Source organism: Amphiprion ocellaris, chromosome 21, assembly GCF_022539595.1.
Source record: "Amphiprion ocellaris isolate individual 3 ecotype Okinawa chromosome 21, ASM2253959v1, whole genome shotgun sequence".
Lineage (NCBI taxonomy): Eukaryota > Metazoa > Chordata > Actinopteri > Pomacentridae > Amphiprion > Amphiprion ocellaris.
The window spans coordinates 577519-598117 of record NC_072786.1 but is presented as its reverse complement, the minus strand read 5'-3'; the positions used below and the strand labels follow the sequence as shown (position 1 = coordinate 598117).

Below are 20599 nucleotides of genomic sequence, written 5' to 3'. Positions count from 1 at the left end.
AGAAAAAAATCAACCAAAATCCTGCGAAAATCACTGGATTTTGGTTGATTTTTTTCTGAATGTTCTTAAAGAAAATATCAGAAGTTTTACTGATATATATGGAATCATTTTAGATATTTTTATGATTTTTTTGGAAGATTTCTATTAATTTTTTTGAAAATATTTACAATTTTTATTTTTTTTATTTTTCAAAATTTTTATTTCTTGCCAAATTTGGGGATTTTTTTTCTTTTTTAAATAAAATGTTAAGGGAAAATTTTAAGGAGTTTTTTTTTACATTTTCTTCCTGAAGATTTTGCAAATTTTTATAAATTTGGGGATTTTTTTTTCTGAATTCTTAGATTTTTTTTCAGAGAAAGGAACAATATTTTTGCTGCCCCTAAATGAGGACAAAAGGAGGGTTAACTCAACTAACCTATTTTCAATCAGTAAGTGTTTATAAAACACTCTGAAATAAAGGCTGAGATGTACTCTGGTTTGAAACTGTCATTCCACATTAAGATTAAAGTATTTTGGTACTTGAGAAACAGAATGTTCAAAAAACCAAACTACAGGAGCTCAGAGAGGACATTCCTGCTGCTCGTTTTTTTACTTCTTTTATCCTAAATTTGTCATTTAATGTCGATGAAACTATTTTTCTGTGACTTTGTCTCAACATTAAATCAGTGTTTTGTGTTTTTCGGCCGGTTTTCTACAGGAAACGAACCAAAATTGCATTTTCTCCAGGAGATAAGTCTTCTAAATGTCAAACACTCAGCAGCAGTCTGTCTTCTCAGACTCAGGCTCTTTAAGATTTTTTTCTTCTTCAGTTTTTCCGTCCAACACCAAGCAGGAAGACTTCTTACTGTACATTCAAGACATTAATCTACATTAATTCTTTATTCTTCTAACACGGACACACACGTTCTTCTTCTATGGTACTTCAGATGCATTAACAGGTTAATAACTTAACATCATTATGGTTATTAAGGCACTATTTACTTTTTATGCACAGATATGAACAACCAGACAACTCATCTTTTGCTGATGACGTTGTACTTTACATGCATTATTGCTTATTGGTGAATAGCTGCTGGTTTCTATGGTTACGACATAAACATCTGCACAAACTACACACATTAATATTGTACAGATCAGCAGGACAGTGAAGGCTGGGTTTGGTTTAGACCCTCAACATATGAGCTGAAACTGGATGGAAACGGCTGATGAACATAAATAATATTTATAAAAACACAAATCAGACCATGAAGCTGTTCAATGATTCTGATGTATTATTTTATATTTAACCCTCAACTACAACACTGTGACTAAGTAACTAACCCCTAATCCAGGACTAACCCCTAATCCAAAGACTAACCCCTAATCCAAAGATGATCAAACTGCATCAGATCTACTTTGAGAAAAGCTGCTGTCTGACCTGCTCACCAATGTATTCATCCACCACATTAATGGAACTAAACAGGAACTAGGTTTTAGTCGATGAATGTTTTACTGATCAGCGTCTCCATTAGGGATGGATTCAAACACACCGACAGAGAATTATGATCTCATCTCATTAAAGATGATAAAATAATCTGTCAGAATATCATGGAACATGTGATGTGTTCAAACAGACTTTTGTAACCTGTCTGAGGTGTATTTGAAGCCCCGCCCCTTCAAGAGAACACCTGGAACCTCAGCATGGATGAAGTTAATTCACTGTTTAACCAAACCTTCTTTTCTTGGCTCTGACTGATTTTTAAAATAAATAACCAAAGGAGAGTTTATTTCTTCTGGTTTCCGTCGTTCCATCTCTGAGTTCTCTCGTTCATGATGTTCTGGTTCCACAGATCTGCAGGACTTTAAACTGATCTACAGTTAAAATGAACCAACAGAGTTAAAATGATCCACTGACTGAAGATGGTGATGACATCATAACACAGGAAACAGGAAATGACACATCTGCATGTGATCATGTGACACATGCAGATCGATCAGGATTAAAGATTCATTTTATCAAAAATAGATCACAATTCAAGATTGTCAAAACAAACATGGGGAATAAAAAAGAGAAACAGAAAGCCTTCAGCTTCCCGTCTATTGTTGTATGAATGGATGAAGAGCAGATGGATGGAGGAGCATGAAGCTAGCGCTAGCACTGCGCTATTACTGCGCATACAGGAAGCAGAACACGCTAAGCAGAGCTGAAGCACAACAGTGGAAGCATCAAGACAGCTGATTGGTCCCAGAATCAGACAAGATAAAACTATTTGCTTAGCTACTAGCTTCAGAGGGGGAAACTGTTAGCTTAGCTCTTAACTTCAGAGAAGAAAACTGTTAGCTTAGCTTTTAGCTTCTGTGGAGGATAACTATTAGCTTAACTAATAGCTTCAGTGGAGGGAAACTGTTAGCTTAGTTATTAGCTTTAGTGAAGGATAACTGTTAACTTATCCTAGCTATTAGCTTCAGTGGAGAGTGATTGTTAGCTTAGCGAGTAGCTTCATTGTAGAAAACATTAGCTTAGCTTCAGTGGAGGGAAATTGTAAGCTTAGCTTAGGTGTTAGCTTCTGTGGGGGAAATGCTTAGCTTAGCTTGTAGCTTCAGTGGAGGGAAACTGTTATCCTAGCATACCTGTTAGCTTCAGTGGAGGGAAACTGTTAGCTTAGCATAGCTGTTAGCTTCGGTGTAGGGAAACATTTCCATTTCTTATCACTAATATTAGTTTTATGGAGATAAACCCACATTTTATTCTGGGAATATTTTTCTTATGTCTGAAAACTAAACAACTGAAACTGGAAATAAGTGAAAAGAGCAACAGAGACTAAAAGCAGAAACAGAAAGGTGAATAAAAATGCCACTTAATAAATCCGTGTTTAGTTTTCAGACTTTGCTGTGAAACCAACAGCAGCATTTGTTGGTTTTTCAGGTTTAGTTGAAGTTTAGCTGGAAGCAGAAACTTGGTCTGATTCTGGGAAAACAGGAAGTGAAAGATCAGTTTCAGCTTTTTAAGACGAGTCGCTCTCAGAACATTATTGCCTTTAAATCAACATTTAACTCAAACTCTCACATTCACTCCGTTTCACAAATAAATTAACAAAATGTGCAAAACAAAACGCCTGAACCGTTAATTATTGGCTTCATATTTAGATTCTGTCTACATCTTCTATGTTTTGTCGGCAGTTTGTAGAGCTTCAGTGAGTCGCTGCACCAGATGTTGGAGATCATGGAGGTGTTAAAGCTTCTGATGAACTGAGGTAGATGTTACTCATATTCTGACCAAAAACACAGAAACATTCAGAGAATCTTTTTCCTGCCAAACATTCATGGACGGTTTGACCGCTGGAGCTGCTTCGTCTTCACCAAGGCAAAAAAGAACAAAAATCAAAATACATTAGAAAAATGTTCCGAATCTAGAAAATAATTCCCAAGGTGGACGATTTCTCCCCGTAGAAAACCAGCATGGTGCTAAAAAATAGAGATTAGCAACAGAATAATTCCATGACGTCCATGTTGATGTTCCTGCGGTTCTCAGAGCTGAAGTCCTCTTCCTCATGGACTCATGAAGGACTCCCTGATGATGATGGACTCAGCATGATCCTCCTGAAAACAGAGAAGACAGATGAACCTTTTAGACCCAAGTTATTCTGGAGAACATCCACAGATCTCAGCAGGTCACAATAATCTTTGATTTCCCAACATTTACTGAAGACCTCAGAGATCTTTGTTGTAAATGAGTTGACATGCTGGTTAAACAGAGGGTCAGTAGACAGAAGAACCTGTAGGAGCCTCCAGGGCATCAGGCTCTGCTTAGTTTCAGCTCTTTGTGGATGTTCTACATCTCATCAGTAGTTTTGTGTTTCTTTTTCAAAGTTTTCTAACATTGTTTTGGTTGGTTTTCGAAGGTTTTTGTGGTCTTTCTGTGTCACCGTGGTAACCGTGGGGTGACTTTGTGCCGTTTTTGTGGTCATTTTATGTAAATTTTGTTGTTAGTCATTTAGCATCTTTTTTTGTTCTTGGTTTGTGTTTGCATCTCTGTGATGGACTGTTACCTGTCCAGGTGAACCTGCCCTCACCCTCCTAAGATAGACTCCGCCCCCAATACCCTACAGAGGATGAAGAGGATGATGGATGGACGGATAGATGGATGGATGGACGGATGATGAATGGATGATGGATAGATGGATGGATGGATGATGGATGGATGATGGATACATGGATGAATGATGGATGGATGGATGATGGATGGATGACGGATGGATGGATGGATGGATTGATGGATGGAAGATGGATGATGGATGGTTTGATGGATGATGGATGATGATGGATGGATGGATGATGGATGGTTTGATGGATGGATGGATAATGGATGGATGATGGATGGATGACGGATGGATAGATGGATGGATGATGTATGGATGATGTATGGATGATGGATAGATGATGGATAGATGGATGGATGATGGATGATGACGGATAGATGGATGGATGGATGATGGATAGATGGATGGATGATGGATGGATGGATGGATGGATGGATGGATGGATGGATGGATGATGGATGGATGGATGGATGATGGATAGATGGATGGATGATGATGGATGGATAATGGATGGATGGATAGATGGATGGATGGATGATGGATGATAGATGGATGATTGATGGATGATGGATGGATGATGGATGGATAGATGGATGGATGATGGATAGATGGATGGATGATGGATGGATGGATGATGGCTCTTTTTGTGGTCACTTCGCGTCCTGTTTGCTGTTTTTTGTCTCTAGTCATCACTCTTTGTCTTCTTTGTGGCTACTTGAAGTACATCTAGGCTTTTTGTGTTTTGGACCCACAAATGAACCGTTTTCCTCGTGGAGTTTTGTATTTAGGAACAAACCAGAGTCCCACAATGTGACCGAGTCATCATCCTCATGAGTAAAACCCTGCAGGCCTCCATCAGTCACATGCTGAGGAAGCAGAGCCCAGAGCAAACATCACTTCCTGTTTACTCTGTCCTGACAGGCATCAAACCGACCGACTGACACCAGCGTCACTGTGGCCTCATTAGAAAACAGACGATACGTCAGTATATCTCATGTTTAAACCTCATGTCGTCCTGCGGGTCAAAATTTACCCGTTTTAAAGTTTGAAAATGTGGGAAAAAAATATTTTTTCACAGTGAAACTTCTGATGTCCACATTTTCAACATTCTGGAAAAATTTTCAACAATTTTTGGTGTAAAAAAAGAAATGTTAAAAATGTTTCTTAAGAACATTTACAAAAAATCAAATTTTTAATGAATGTTCTTAAATTAGTTTTACTGATATATATGGAATTACTTTAGATATTTTTAGGATTTTTTTGGAAGATTTTTACTAATTTTTTGAAAATATTTACAAGAATTTTCTTGGCAAATTTGGGGGATTTTGGAAAATAAAACATTTAAAGAACTATTGGAATTTTCTTCCTGAAAATTTTGCAAATTTTCTGAAATTTGGGGAATTTTTTTGCTGATTTTTTGGATTTTTTTCAGACAGAAAACATAATTTTTTGGTGCCAGTAAATGAGGACAACAGGAGGGTTAAAAACCTTTTCTTTCTGCAGCACTTTGAGGTCATTTTGCATCTTCTTCTGGTCTCCTTGTGTTTCTTTTGGACAGTTTTTCATCTTTTTGTGGAAACTTTGAGTGTTTGTTGTTATTTTGCATTTTTCTGGTCATTTGATGAACTTTAAAATCATAAAACAGAAGCTTCTTCCTGCACAGTAATCCATCCAGTCACCGGTTCTTCCTGAAGATACACATTTTTATAAAACACAGAATGATCTGAGATACTTTCACCGCTGTTCACTGGATCTGTTGACAACATAAAGATAGAAAATCACTAAAGGTGTATTTTAGGAGCCTGTGAACCAAACACCGGATGCAGGTGTTAAAAACCAGACATGCTCAGTGATAATGCGCCTTCAGCCAGCAGACAATGATCTGAGGATGCTGGTGGGAAACAGGAAGAATAAAAATGTGCTGTAGAAGAGATGAGTGGAAGCAGGACGAGCAGCTGGACCAGAAGCTGCAGCTCCAACCAGCTGTGGACTCATTTGGAAGATCATCCAGTCAAAGCGCTCGGTGCATTTTCTCCAGCTTCACTTCACTCCAGCGAATTCTACAACCATCATCAGCTGGCTTCTTTAGGCATGACTGCCTCTCCGTGCAGCCGCTCTAAAAATAGACCGTTCTGCATGAAGGCAGAGCAGGGATCATAATCAATAACCGATACCAAAGATCAGCTCTGATCACCTGCTGCAGCTCATTAAAGGATTCAGTCCGATCTCAACTTGACCCTAACTAGCTAAACATTAACCCAACCGTAACCTGGACAACCTGACGAGTTAAAGATGTTAACCAACACTAACCCATGTCTAACCTCATACTAACCTCATACTAATCCATCTGTAACCTAATACTAACCCATCTCTAACCTTATGCTAACCCATCTCTAACCTCATACTAACCCATCTGTAACCTTATGCTAACCCATCTCTAACCTCATGCTAACCCATCTCTAACCTCATACTAACCCATCTGTAACCTTATGCTAACCCATCTCTAACCTCATGCTAACCCATCTCTAACCTCATACTAATCCATCTGTAACCTAATACTAACCCATCTCTAACCTCATACTAACCCATCTGTAACTTCATGCTAACCCATCTCTAACCTCATACTAACCCATCTGTAACTTCATGCTAACCCATCTTTAACCTCATACTAACCCATCTGTAACCTAATACTAACCCATCTCTAACCTCATACTAATCCATCTGTAACCTAATACTAACCCATCTCTAACCTAATACTAACCCATCTCTAACCTCATGCTAACCCATCTGTAGCCTTATGCTAACCCATCTTTAACCTCACACTAATCCATCTGTAACCTTATGCTAACCCATCTCTAACCTCATGCTAACCCATCTCTAACCTCATGCTAACCCATCTCTAACCAACCTCTACATGGTCAAACAGAGCTAAATATCTTCAGGTCATTGTGCTGCTTTCAGCGCCTGGAGGGCAGGAAGTGAATGATCCGTAGTTCAGTGTGAACATCTGGACCTCTATAGAGTCCAACCACAGCCTGGTGCTGATCAGAACCAACATCTGGACCTCTGTAGCGTCCAACCACAGCCTGGTGCTGATCAGAACCAACATCTGGACCTCTGTAGCGTCCAACCACAGCCTGGTGCTGATCAGAACCAACATCTGGATCTCCAGACAGAACAAACCAACCCCATCATGTACAGAACAGCCTCTGGTTAACTTCCATCCTCCACCCAGCAGAAGGCATTGTAACCAGACACTGTCAGGACATAGGTAATCCTCTCCAACCTGTCAGAATGCAGTATCCTCTGTTGCCATGGCAACATAAAAAAATACAACCAACCTCCCACAAGCAGCTACCATTTGCTAAGATGACATTTACTGTGAGCTGAGTCTCTGGAGGATTAAAGTTCTTATGAACTCCATGAAGGAGACAAAAAGGCTTCAGATAAACTGAAAAATTAAAAGAACTGTTTTCTGGTTTCCATCATTCTGACTGAGTCCTTCTGACAGAAGATGTTTCTGAGTTCTCTCCTTCTTCATGTTGTTCTGGTTCCACAGAGCTGCAGGACTTTAGATTAAAAATGAACCACAGTGCTGAAGGCTGTAAGGGTTAACCTGTTCTACCAGAACCTGTGATGTTCTACCAGAACCTGTGATGTTCTGCCTGAACCTGTGATGTTCTACCTGAACCTGTGACGTTCTACCTGAACCTGTGACGTTCTACCTGAACCTGTGACGGTCTACCTGAACTACTGACCTCCACCATGTGCTGTGAGGTAAACAGGTTTCTCCTCGGACGTCGCTGATGCTGTTGACAGTTAAACTCTGACAGCTATTGTTAGCATCTGGATTAGCACTCAGGGAATCTGTGCTGAGGCCTGTAGAGGAACAACCACCACCAGTAACACCACCAGTAACACCACCAATAACACCACCACTAACACCACCGCTAACACCACCAGTAACACCACCGCTAACACCACCAGTAACACCACCAATAACACCACCACTAACACCACCAATAACACCAGCAGTAACACCACCACTAACACCACCAGTAACACCACCACTAACACCACCACTAACACCACCAGTAACACCACCACTAACACCACCAATAACACCACCAATAACACCACCAATAACACCACCGCTATCACCACCAATAACACCACCAGTAACACCACCACTAACACCACTGCTAACACCACCAGTAACACCACCAATAACAATACCGCTAACACCACCGCTAACACCACCAGTAACACCACCAATAACACCACCAATAACACCACAGCTAACACCACCGCTAACACCGCCAATAACACCACCAATAACACCACCAATAACACCATAAATAACACCACAACTAACACCACCACTAACACCACCAGTAGCACCGCCAATAACACCACTGCAAACGCCACTGCTAACGCCACCACTAACGCCACCGCTAACACCACCACTAATGCCACCAATAACGCCATCAGTAATGCCACCGCTAACGCCCCACTAACTCCACCACTAACGCAACCAATAACGCCACCCGTAACGCCACCAATAACACCACCAATAACAACACCAGTAACACCACCAATGACAACACCACTAACACCACCAGTAACACCACCAGTAACATCACCAATAACACCACCAGTAACACCACCAGTAACACCACCGCAAACACCACCAGTAAAACCACCAGTAACACCACCAATAACACCACCAATAAAACCACCAGTAACACCACCAATAACACCACCAATAACACCATTAATAACACCACAACTAACACCACCAATAACACCACCAGTAACACCGCCAATAACACCACTGCTAACGCTCCCACTAACGCCCCCACTAACGCCACCACTAGCGCCACCACTAACGCCACCACTAATGCCACCAATAACACCATCAGTAATGCCACCACTAACGCCCCGCTAACACCACCAGTAACACCACCAGTAACACCACCAATAACACCACCAATAACACCATCAACAACACCACCGCTAACACCACCAATAACACCACCAGTAACACCACCACTAACACCACCGCTAACACCACCAGTAACAATACCGCTAACACCACCGCTAACACCACCAGTAACACCACCAATAACACCACCAATAACACCACAGCTAACCCCACCGCTAACACCACCGCTAACATCGCCAATAACACCACCAATAACACCATCAATAACACCACTGCTAACACCACCACTAACACCACCAATAACACCACCAATAACACCATCAATAACACCACAACTAACACCACCAATAACACCACCAGTAACACCGCCAGTAACACCACTGCGAACGCCACTGCTAACGCCACCACTAACGCCACCGCTAACGCCACCACTAATGCCACCAATAACGCCATCAGTAATGCCACCGCTAACGCCCCGCTAATGCCACCACTAATGCCACCACTAACGCAACCAATAACGCCACCCGTAACGCCACCAATAACACCACCAATAACAACACCAGTAACACCACCAATGACAACACTACTAACACCACCACTAACACCACCAGTAACACCACCAGTAACACCACCAATAACACCACCAGTAACACCACCAATAACACCACCAATAACACCACCAGTAACATCACCAATAACACCACCAGTAACACCACCGCAAACACCACCAGTAACATCACCAATATCACCACCAGTAACACCACCAGTAACACCACCACTAACACCACCAGTAACACCACCGCAAACACCACCAGTAACACCACCAGTAACACCACCAATAACACCACCAGTAACACCACCAATAACACCACCACTAACACCACCAATAACACCACCAATAACACCATCGCTAACACCACCAATAACACCACCAGTAACACCGCCAATAACACCACTGCTAACGCCACCACTAGCGCCACCACTAATGCCACCAATAACGCCATCAGTAATGCCACCGCTAACGCCCCGCTAACACCACCAGTAACACCACCAGTAACACCACCAGTAACACCACCAATAACACCACCAATAACACCATCAACAACACCACCGCTAACACCACCAATAACACCACCAGTAACACCACCACTAACACCACCGCTAACACCACCAGTAACAATACCGCTAACACCACCGCTAACACCACCAGTAACACCACCAATAACACCACCATTAACACCACAGCTAACACCACCGCTAACACCACCGCTAACATCGCCAATAACACCACCAATAACACCATCAATAACACCACCGCTAACACCACCACTAACACCACCAATAACACCACCAATAACACCATCAATAACACCACAACTAACACCACCAATAACACCACCAGTAACACCGCCAGTAACACCACTGCGAACGCCACCGCTAACGCCACCACTAACACCACCGCTAACGCCACCACTAATGCCACCACTAATGCCACCACTAACGCAACCAATAACGCCACCCGTAACGCCACCAATAACACCACCAATAACAACACCAGTAACACCACCAATGACAACACTACTAACACCACCACTAACACCATCAGTAACACCACCAGTAACACCACCAATAACACCACCAGTAACACCACCAATAACACCACCAATAACACCACCAGTAACATCACCAATAACACCACCAGTAACACCACCGCAAACACCACCAGTAACATCACCAATATCACCACCAGTAACACCACCAGTAACACCACCACTAACACCACCAGTAACACCACCGCAAACACCACCAGTAACACCACCAGTAACACCACCAATAACACCACCAGTAACACCACCAATAACACCACCACTAACACCACCACTAACACCACCAATAACACCACCAATAACACCACCGCTAACACCACCAATAACACCACCAGTAACACCGCCAATAACACCACTGCTAACGCCACCACTAACGCCACCACTAGCGCCACCACTAATGCCACCAATAACGCCATCAGTAATGCCACCGCTAACGCCCCGCTAACGCCACCACTAACACCACCACTAACACCACCACTAACACCACCAATAACGCCACTGCTAACGCCACCACTAACACCACCAATAACGCCACCACTAACGCCACCAGTAACACCACCAGTAACACTACCAATAACACCACCAGTAACACCACCACTAACACCACCGCTAACACCACCACTAACACCACCAATAACACCACCAATAACACCACCGCTAACACCACCACTAACACCACCAATAACGCCACCACTAACGCCACCAGTAACACCACCAGTAACACCACCAGTAACACCACCAACACCACCAGTAACCACCACCAGTAACACCACCAGTAACACCACCAGTAACCACCACCAGTAACACCAATAACACCACCAGTAACACCAGTAACCACCACCAGTAACACCAATAACACCACCAGTAACACCAGTAACACCACCAGTAACACCAATAACACCACCAATAACAACACCAGTAACACCAGAAACACCAAATTTTTTTGTAAATAAAACTTTAATTATTGGAATTTTCTTCCTGAAGGTTTTGCAAATTTTCAAAAGTTTGGGGATTTTTTAGCTGAATTTTTGGATTTTTTTCAGACAAGGGAACAATATTTTTGGTGCCTGTAAATGAAGACAGTAGGAGGGTTAAGAGTTGGTATTTCAGATCTCCATCTGATCACGTCTGGACGTTTTTCTGTGATCTTTCTGGTGTTGGTACTGCTGTGTCTGTGAGTTTTTGATGCATTGTGTCATGTTCGATATAAAGTCCTTCATCAGCTCATAAAAACCAGCTGGAGTCTATCCCAGCTGACTCAGGCGAAGGCAGGGGACACCCTAGACAGGTCACCAGTCTGTCGCAGGGCTACATATATATATACAAACAAGCACTCACACATTCACACCTACGGGCAATTTAGAGTAATCAATTAACCTCAGCATATTTTTGGACTGTGGGAGGAAGCCGGAGTACCCGGAGAAAACCCACGCATGCACAGGGAGAACATGCAAACTCCATGCAGAAAGATCCCGGGAAAGCCGGGACACAAACCAGGGATCTTCTCGCTGCAAGGTGAACGTGCTAACCACTACGCCACTGTGCAGCCCCCAAGTTTCATCCTTCAGTCAGAAACAACCTGAAACAGACAGCATCTGCTGCCTCCTGCTGGTCCATAGCGGTACTGTACCTTTCAGATCCTAACAGACCAACATCCATCCATCAAAGCAGGAGGTTCATCACAGGTTTACTGAGAGACGGACTGAAATCATCCTCTCAGTCAGATAAACGTTCTGAACAAACACGCTGATCTAGTTTGTCTTTTTGAAAACAGTTGTTTTGCATCAGGTTCCTTTATTTAGTCTGAATCTGTTTATCCCTCAGTCGTCCTGCGGTTCAAATTGACTCATTTTAAAGTTTGAAAATGTGGGGAAAAAATATTTTCACAGCGAAAACTTCCACATTTTCAACATTTTTGGGAAATCTTTGAACATTTTTTGGTGGGTAAAAAGAGATGTTAAAAAAATGTTTCTTTAAGAAGACTCAGAAAAAAATATACCAAAATCCAGTGAATTTTGCTGAATTTTGTTTGATGTTTTTCTGAATGTTCTTAAAGAAAATATTAGAACTTTTACTGATATATATGGAATCACTTTAGTTATTTTTAGGATTTTTTTTGAAGATTTTTATTCATTTTTTGGAAAATATTTACAATTTTTATTTTTTAAATTTTAATTTCTTGCCAAATTTGGGGATTTTTTTTTAAATACAACTTTTAAGGGAAACTTTTAAGGAATTATTGGAATTTTCTTCCTGAAGATTTTGCAAATTTTTATAAATTTGGGGATTTTTTTGCTGAATTTTGGATTTTTTTCAGACCCGTTAATGAAGAAAACAGGAGGGTTAAAGGCATTTTTTAGTGATGTTAAAGTCACTTTGTGTGTTTGTGTTCTCTATCTTTTGTGAGTTTTTCAAGTTGTGGTAGTTTTGTGTAACTTTCCAGTTGTTTTGAAAATGTTTGCAGTATTTTAAAGTATGTGTATGTGTGTGTCTTCAGTGTGTCATAGTTGTGGCTTTTTGTATTCGTTTGTCATTTTCCAATCACTGTCTTTCTTTTGGTTCTTTGTAGACGTGTGCAAAATCCCTTTGTGTTCTATCTGAAGTCATTTTGTGTGTCTTTGTGGATGCTGTGTTTGGTTGCAGTAAGTTTTTTAGTCATTTAGATTTTTATTTTTTTACTTGTTGGGTCAATATACGAGTGCAGGACTTTTTGTATCATAGTGGACATTTTTGCTGTTTTGGCCGCCACTAACCAAACACCACACGGCATTTAGAGAAAGATTCTTCCAAATATTATAGATGCAACTGAGTAAAACAGAAATGTAAAGTTCTTTCTACAGATATTGTAGTAAACCTGTTGACTACTTTATATTAAATAACTCAGAAAGCCTTGGAGTCTGGCCAGTCTTTTGTTCAGGAGGAAATGACATCATGTGGAGCAGGTCATGTGATCTGGAATTAACACACTTCCTTGAGAGGTGGTTTTGTAATGGAGAACTTAGTGGAAAGGGATTTAATTTGTTATTTTCCATATAAAATGTGATATATTGCCAAAAAAGAAATATCTGTGATGATTATCTCAACTTAATGAAAAGAACACAATCCAAACTATTTCTGAATCAGCTCATTTTATTATTGTTTAGCTCATTAGAAGGTGGTTGGTATTAAATTCAGACGGTTACTTAGTTGATATTTTAATGACATCGAGTCATTTTTTATTAATAAGTGATTGTTTCCATAATAAATAATTATGGAATTTATAAAGGCATGATCATAATGAACATGAAAAAACACTATTTTTTTTACTTTTAGTAAAAATGTATGCAGATATATCCCATGGACTTCAAAAATCCCTCAGTTATAGATTGACCCAGACAAATTTTGAGTAATTTTGGACAATTTCATTGTCATTTTCAACAAGTTTTATGTCAGCTTGGATCATTTCTCGTCATTTTGGATCATTTTTGTGTCTTTGGGATAATTTTCAAGTCATTTAGGACAAATTTTATGTCATTCTGGACTAATTTTCTGTAATTATTGATCATTTCCAAGTCATTCTGGATGGGTCGATGTATGATTGTGGGACTTTTTGGATCATAGTTGACATTTTAGTGATATCCAATCATTTTTATTAATGTGATTGTTTCCATAATAAATAATTATGGAATTTGTAAAGACATGATCAAAATGGACATTAAAACATTTTTTTTTTTTAAATTTTAATATACTAAAATACTTCAAAAGTCCCTCAGTTATAGATTGACCTTGTTCTTGTTGTTTGTCTTTATGGTGATCTTTGTGTCTAGTTTATTATTTTGATGTCGTGCATTTGTTTTCAATCATATATTAGAGGTTTGACTTTTTACTCTAATATCAAAAAGAAATAATGAAGTTTAATGAAGAATCTTTAAGTTTAGTTTCAGTGATTAAAGTGGTTCTAATGACTGCAGCCGTTTCATTCAAACATTAGTCACCTGTTTGACAGCAGAACGAATCCTTTTCTGATGAGTTAGAACGTCTCAAACACACTGAAGCTTCTACAAACTCACCTCAGTCTGGACCAGAACCTGAAGTCCGTCAGCTTCTAAACATCCATCGGTCAGAAAATAATCCACCAACAGGACGCCCAGTTCAGCCTTCACAGCAACACGTCCATTTAATTCCATCAGTTAAATCCACCGTACGTCCAGCAGGTGTCCCTGAGTCCAGCTGAGTCCAGCTGAGTCCACCATGAAGAGTCCTTCAGCTCCTGCAGCTCCATCGTGGACTTGAACCGATTAATTAAAAGAAAAACCTCAGATTTCATCTTATTTCACCACTATGGAAGGAAAAAGATGCCAGACTTTTCTCTTTTTTTTAAACACAACTCAGGAATGAACATTTAAATAGTGCTGGATGTAAAATGTTTATTATATATTCTAATAATAGAATATTATTATAATATATAATGTCTAAATCCCTTATTCTTGAAAAAAAAACAGTGAGTTTAAGTGGTTAAAATTCTGTAATAAATTATTTTGGTTTATTTAAATTCCCTCCAGAGTTTCTTGGTTTTTGCTGCATGAAAGTTAAGATTGGAGCTTCATTCATCAGCAGATTTAAATTCACCTTAACTTGAATTTTCATTTAGTTTTTCTGGACCGGACTGTTGGGTCCATATTAAAAAGTCAATTCATTTAAAAAAGAAAGGAGGAAACAACAAATAAACTTTGAAATGTCAGAAATTATGTGTATAAATCATGTAAACTCAGATGGTTTTCAAAATGAAGTTAAACCAAATTAGACATTCTAACAGCTGATATTTTGGCCCTTTGGGGCTTCCGTACCTCATGTCTGTTTCTAATCAAATTAAATTTTTTTGTCTTGTTTCGAAATATAGTAGTATAGTATAACTTCCTTTCAGATTGGTGGGGCATATTTTCATGGGTTTTTTTGGTCTTAAAACGTCATTTAAACGGTGATTTGAGGAAACTGTGATCCTAAAATAAGATCAAATGTTTCTGAGGATCTGCTTCATTTCTGAGCTCCTAAAATCCAACAACATGGAGGCTCCACAACATGGTGGTTCATTCTCCACCTCCATCCCTGTGGAGACGAGACAGAAAAGTCTGGAAGGTTGCTATAGAAACTGCATCCAGCATGCAGCACCGCTCTGCGTCCATACGGTGGCGCTGCAGGTCAGGAGAAGGCTGCAGCTGATTCCATCATGATTCAGACAGAGTTAAAATAACTGCTGCCCTGAACGCCGTCTGTCAGGCTGAGCGCTGCTAGAGACCAAAATAAACCGGTTAATATGCAGCAGGTGGTCCTGGTGGTTCTGGTCCTTCTGGTTCTGATGGCTCTGGTTCTGGTGGTTCTGATGGTTCTGTTGCTGCACTCGGATACAAAGCACATGTAAACTTTAACCTGCATCATGAGACTTACTAAGAAACGATACGATCATAAAGTGCTACAGTCATCTGGACTCATGACGTAATGGAAGACAGTTTGAACGGAATCCGGTGGTTCTGGTGAAGAACAAAGACGAGCTCTTCAGTCTGAGGTTCCTCACACGTCAGTGTACGTTCCTTTGTGTGGGCTGCAGTTGGTGTATTTGATGGAGTCAACGTCCTCGCTGTCCCGGAAGTCGTCCTTGGACAGGAAGTCGTCTTTGGACAGGAAGTCGTCCTTGGACAGAGACGGTTTGCTGTCACTCTTCCTAAACTCGGGGAACTGCTGCTGGCCGCAGGTCACGTGGGTGTACTGCAGCTGCTCCTCGTGTTCCGTCTCCCGGTGGTAGAAGTAGTTGAAGTTGGACACGATGACCGGAACCGGCAGCGCGATGGTCAACACGCCGGCGATGGCGCACAGCGAACCCACGATCTTCCCTCCGATGGTGACTGGACACATGTCCCCGTAGCCCACTGTCGTCATGGAGACCACGGCCCACCAGAAGGCGTCCGGGATGCTGGAGAAGCTGGACTCTGGGTCGTCGGTCTCAGCGAAGTAGACGGCGCTGGAGAAGAGGATGACTCCGATGAAGAGGAAGAAGATGAGCAGCCCCAGCTCCCTCATGCTGGCCTGCAGCGTCTTACCGAGGATCTGGAGACCCTTGGAGTGGCGGGACAGTTTGAAGATCCGGAAGACCCGGACCAGGCGGATGACCCTCAGGATGGCCAGACTCATGGCCTGCTGGCCGTTGCCCTGATGCTCGGCCAGCTCCAGACCCAGAGTGATGAAGTACGGCATGATGGCCACGATGTCGATGGTGTTCATGATGTTCTTGAAGAAGGCGGGTTTGCTGGGGCAGGCCAGGAACCGGACCAGCAGCTCGAAGGAGAACCAGATGATGCAGAGCGTCTCCACGATGAAGAACGGGTCGGTGAACGGGTTGGGCTTCTTGGCTCGAGAGGTTCCGTTCACCAACAGGTGGTCGTCAAAGGTTCTCGCCTCTTCTCGGAACTCCGGCAGCGTCTCCAGGCAGAAGATCACGATGGAGATGAGGATGACCAGCACCGACACGATGGCGATGCCCCGGGCCGGACCAGAACTCTCCGGGTACTCGAACAGGAGCCAGACCTGCCTTTGGAACTCGCTGTCCGGAAGCGGCCGCTCCTCCTCCTTGATGAAACCTTCGTCCTCCTTGAAATTCTCGATCACCTCCTCACCCAGCTCGTAGAACTTGATCTCCTCCATGAAGATGTCCACCGGCACGTTCACGGGTCTCCGGAGCCGCCCGCCGGACTGGTAGTAGTAGAGGATGGCGTCGAAGCTGGGCCGGTTCCGGTCAAAGAAGTACTCGTTCCGGAGCGGATCGAAGAAGCGCATCCTTTTGCGCGGGTCTCCGAGCAGCGTGGCGGGAAACTGAGCCAGCGTCTTGAGCTGCGTCTCGAAGCGCAGCCCCGAGATATTGATGACGACCCGCTCACAGCAGTCCTGGTTCTGGTTCCGCTCCGGGTCCAACACGTCCTGGGCGGACAGCGCGGCCAGAGCCACCGTCTCATCCAGGTTCTCTGCGGGCACCACGGTCATGGTTCTGTGAGTGTTTGGTCCGTGGCTCGGTGTCACGGCAGCGGACTGCCCGGTTCGGCGGACATTGCTGCCGCTCCGCTCACCTCCGTCTGGCTCCGCGCTCACATCAGCTGCATTTTAAACAGCTCCCCCCGCCCCCCGCGGAGGCGTGTGCACGCCGTCTCACTGAGGGACACAAACACACGCACGCACACGCGTGACACACCAACAGCTGTTGACGGATCCGTGGTGTTGAAGGCTCGGAACATCCACGAAGCCGCTTTTTCTCCGGAGCTCCGACGAGCCACAGGTTCACGGACACGCGTCGTGTGTGTGTCCGTGGAGCAGAAACACGGAGCTGAATCCACGAGGAGCTGAATCCACGAGGAGGTGAGTCCACGCAGCGCTGAGGGAAACTAAAGCAACAAGTCCAGAAACAGACCAAGAAGAAAAAAGCTGGAGAGCGGAGAGCTGACGTGATGTCCGAGAATAGAAGCAGGAGAGTTCCCACGAACCCAGACACACAATACACACTAATACACAATACACACACTAACACACACTAATAGACAATACACACACATTAACACACACTAATACACAATACACACACAATACACATACTAACACACACAATAATACACAATACACACACTAACACACAAAATACACACTAACACACACACTAATAAACACTATAGACATCATACACTGCGGACACAGTAACAGATATATCAACAACACAAACAGCTGATTTTTCTTATTTCTTCACACTTTAGTTGAAACTTTCTAAAAGTTTGAAGCTGATTTAATAACGAAATAAAAGCTGAACATGATGAAAACAGATTTATTATGAAATATTTCTGATTATTATTATTATTATTATTATTATTATTGTTCTTTAACAGCAGCTTTAAAATGGCTTCATGCTGGTGATGTCACTTATGACATCACAGCAGGTGAACTTTCAGCCGTTGGTTGAAAAGATGTGAGAATAAATAATAATAATAAAGGATTTCCTCTCTGACTCCTGCAGATGTTCTCTCACCGTTCCAGTCGTTGGTCTTTAATCTGCAGAATATCTGCTGGTTCTGGTTCTGGTTCCTCTCTGACTCTGACTCGGAGTAAATCTGCAGTCTGACAGTTCCCTGTTTCCTGAGTCTCTGTGGGTTCTCTTTGGTGCTCTGTGGTTCTCTGTGGTTCTCTTTGGTTCTCTGTGGTTCTCTGTGAGTTCTCTGTGAGTTCTCTGTGGTTCTCTGAGTTCTCTGTGGTTCTCTGAGTTCTCTGGGGTTCTCTGTGGGTCTCTGTGGTTCTCTGTGGGTTCTCTGAGTTCTCTGTGGGTCTCTGGGGTTCTCTGTGGTTCTCTGTGGGTTCTCTGGGTTCTCTGTGGTTCTCTGAGTTCTCTGTGGTTCTCTGTGGGTCTCTGTGGTTCTCTGTGGGTCTCTGGGGTTCTCTGTGGGTCTCTGGGGTTCTCTGTGGGTCTCTGGGGTTCTCTGTGGGTCTCTGTGGTTCTCTGTGGGTTCTCTGGGTTCTCTGTGGTTCTCTGAGTTCTCTGTGGTTCTCTGAGTTCTCTGTGGTTCTCTGAGTTCTCTGGGGTTCTCTGTGGGTTCTCTGTGGTTCTCTGTGGGTTCTCTGGGTTCTCTGTGGGTCTCTGTGGGTCTCTGTGGTTCTCTGTGGGTTCTCTGGGTTCTCTGTGGGTCTCTGTGGGTCTCTGTGGTTCTCTGTGGGTTCTCTGGGTTCTCTGTGGTTCTCTGAGTTCTCTGTGGTTCTCTGAGTTCTCTGGGGTTCTCTGTGGGTTCTCTGTGGTTCTCTGTGGGTTCTCTGGGTTCTCTGTGGGTCTCTGTGGGTCTCTGTGGTTCTCTGTGGGTTCTCTGGGTTCTCTGTGGGTCTCTGTGGGTCTCTGTGGTTCTCTGGCAGCTCATCGTCTTTCTTTCCGTCCAGGTTCCTGCTGGACGGCAGATCATCTGCCAGAACCAGATCCAGTCTGTTTAACCTTTAGAACAGGTTCATTTCTACAAACATTCAGCTGCAGAACCTGTGTTTATGGGGAACAGGTGGAACTCCAGGAGAACATCTGCTGCAGCTTCATTCAGTTACAGAATTATAGGGTTCTGTTTAAAGAACCGGAGTGTTTTGGGTTTCAGAGCTGCAGAACATTCTGACCCCGTGACACCAACAGTTTCTGGTCCTGGACAGAATGCTGAACTAACCTGGTGGGAACCTTCATAGAACCCAGCTGAAGGTTAAATGTGCAGAAACTATTTAGCTTCAAATCAGAACAGCAGAATGTTCCGTTTAGTTTCAATGATTTAATGAGGATCTAAGAGAACATGAGCTGTTCTTCTGAGAACATGAGCTGTTCTTCTCAGAACATGAGATGTTCCTCTGAGAACACGAAGTGTTCTTCTGAGAACATGAGATGTTCCTCTGAGAACATGAAGCGTTCCTCGGCTGAACTCTGCTGCGTCTTTAAATATCTTCAGAACTTTGTGGGTTCTCTTCCCACCATCAGACCTTCTTCATGACGTTCTAAAGGATGTCAGCAAACAGGAACTCTGCTGGGTTCTGGATCACTCCAGAGTCTGACATGAAGAACGTCTGAATGTTCTCTGAGGTTCTGATGATCTGAAGCTGGTCCCTGGATTAGTTGAGTGAAAAACAGTGAAGTTTAATGTAGAGTTCCAGAATGAATTATCAGCGGAACACTTTGACCTTCACCGGTTCCTCTATCTTCAGAACGGATTTATGACCCTCAGCTGATGCTCGTCCGGTCTGACTGGGTTTGGTTCTGCAGTTAATATTTAGACTTCCTTAATAAAATGTTCCTCTGAAGGGGGCTGTTAGGAGACAGCAGGAAGAATGATGAAGCAGAGATACGGTGAAGGATCCAAACATCTGGAGAACATTCAGCAGCTGAGATCTTAATCAGATTCACTTTCGTCATGTTTGAGCCTTTGTTCTTCAACTCATTTCTCCAT

The 20599-nt window shown here is 42.7% G+C and overlaps 1 protein-coding gene across 1 annotated transcript; it reads right to left on the bottom strand.

The window, feature by feature from the left end:
* Positions 1–278: 278 nt before the first annotated feature.
* Positions 279–18100, bottom strand: LOC111571019 (shaker-related potassium channel tsha2-like). Its single transcript, XM_023274071.3, has 2 exons — positions 14681–18100; positions 279–3579 (listed from the first exon to the last, which is right to left on the bottom strand). The coding sequence occupies exon 1, from the start codon at positions 17640–17642 to the stop codon at positions 16179–16181; it is 1464 nt and encodes a 487-aa protein (XP_023129839.1). The 5' UTR covers positions 17643–18100; the 3' UTR covers positions 279–3579; positions 14681–16178.
* Positions 18101–20599: the final 2499 nt, after the last annotated feature.

Coding starts and splice junctions, on each gene's coding strand:
- LOC111571019 (XM_023274071.3), bottom strand. CDS start 17,642: ATGACCGTGGTGCCCGCAGAGAACCTGGATGAGACGGTGGCTCTGGCC.